We start from the raw sequence: 1,490 nt of genomic DNA, 5'->3' as shown, positions 1-1,490 counted from the left end.
TCACTCCGGTCGCTCCGGCCGCTCCGGTCACTCCGGCCACTCCGGTCACTCCGGTCACTCCGGTCGCTCCGGCCGCTCCGGCCGCGGCGCTGCGCCCCTCCTCGTTGTACTGCCGCACCAGCGCCGCCGCCTCGTCCCGCTGCAGCTCCACGAACTGCACGGCGTCCAGGAACTCGCCCGCCTCTGGCAGCGTGAAGTTGGCTTTGGGGTGAAAACACGGGATTTTGGGTCACTGGGGTGGCAAAAACCCCAAAATCCTAAAAACCTAAAATCCCAAAAACCTAAAAACCCCATAAAATAGCCCCAAAAACATCAGCAGTGGCTGCAGCTGCAGGAACTGCACGGCGCCAGGAACTCGCCCGCCTCCGGCAGCGTGAAGTTGGCTTTGGGGCGAAAACACGGGATTTTGGGTCATTGGGGATGCCAAAATCCTAAATACCTAAAAACCTAAAATCCTAAAAACCTAAACATCCCATAAAATAGCCCCAAAATCGGCAGTGGCTGCAGCTGCAGGAACTGCACGGCGTCCAGGAACTCGCCCGCCTCCGGCAGCGTGAAGTTGGCTTTGGGGTGAAAACACGGGATTTTGGGTCATTGGGGTCGCAAAATCCTAAAAACCTAAAAATCCTATAAAAAGTCCTATTAAAAATCCCCAAAAACATCAGCAGTGGCTGCAGCTCCACGAACTGCACGGCACCAGGAACTCGCCCGCCTCCGGCAGCGTGAGGTTGGCTTTGGGGTGAAAACACGGGATTTTGGGTCATTGGGGTCGCAAAAACCCCAAAATCCTAAAAATCCTGGGGAGAATTCCAGGATTTGGGGGCACTGGAAGGATCCCAAAAATGAGAGACCCCAAAAAACTTGGGAATCTGGGTCCCAAAGTGGGAAAATCCCAAAATCTCCAATCCTGGATCGCCCCAAATCTGTCGCTGAGCGGGGTTTGGGGTCCCAAAACTTTGGGATTTGTTCCCAAAAATGAGAGACCCCAAAATCTTTGGGATTTGTTCCCAAAAATGAGAGACCCCAAAATCTTTGGGAGCTGTTGATCCCAAAAAGGGGAATTCCCAAAGTTTCAGTTTTGGACGTTCCCAAATTCCCTCAGAGAACGGGATTTTGGGATTTTGGGGGCACTGCAGGGACCCCAAAACTTTGGGATTTGTTCCCAAAAATGAGAGACCCCAAAATCTTTGGGATTTGTTCCCAAAAATGAGAGACCCCAAAATCTTTGGGAGCTGTTGATCCCAAAAAGGGGAATTCCCAAAGTTTCAGTTTTGGACGTTCCCAAATTCCCTCAGAGAACGGGATTTTGGGATTTTGGGGGCACTGCAGGGACCCCAAAACTTTGGGATTTGTTCCCAAAAATGAGAGACCCCAAAATCTTTGGGATTTGTTCCCAAAAATGAGAGACCCCAAAATCTTTGGGATTTGTTCCCAAAAATGAGAGACCCCAAAATCTTTGGGATTTGTTCCCAAAAATGAGAGACCCCAAA

General features: G+C 51.1%; 1 protein-coding gene across 1 annotated transcript in view; it reads right to left on the bottom strand.

Moving 5' to 3' along the window:
* Window positions 1–3: 3 nt before the first annotated feature.
* LOC121339104 (heterogeneous nuclear ribonucleoprotein U-like protein 1) overlaps window positions 4–1,490 on the bottom strand; it is a gene marked incomplete at both ends in the record, with an annotated part of 9,062 nt that continues 7,575 nt past the window's right edge. The window contains one exon of the mRNA XM_041410634.1: window positions 4–201. Within this exon, the coding sequence (XP_041266568.1) occupies window positions 4–201 (198 nt within the window). The remainder of the gene's footprint in view (window positions 202–1,490) is intronic.

The sequence above is a fragment of the Onychostruthus taczanowskii genome, unplaced genomic scaffold (assembly GCF_017590055.1).
Source record: "Onychostruthus taczanowskii isolate IOZ18803 unplaced genomic scaffold, ASM1759005v1 scaffold1001, whole genome shotgun sequence".
Taxonomy (NCBI): domain Eukaryota; kingdom Metazoa; phylum Chordata; class Aves; order Passeriformes; family Passeridae; genus Onychostruthus; species Onychostruthus taczanowskii.
This window is presented reverse-complemented; position numbering and strand designations above follow the sequence as displayed.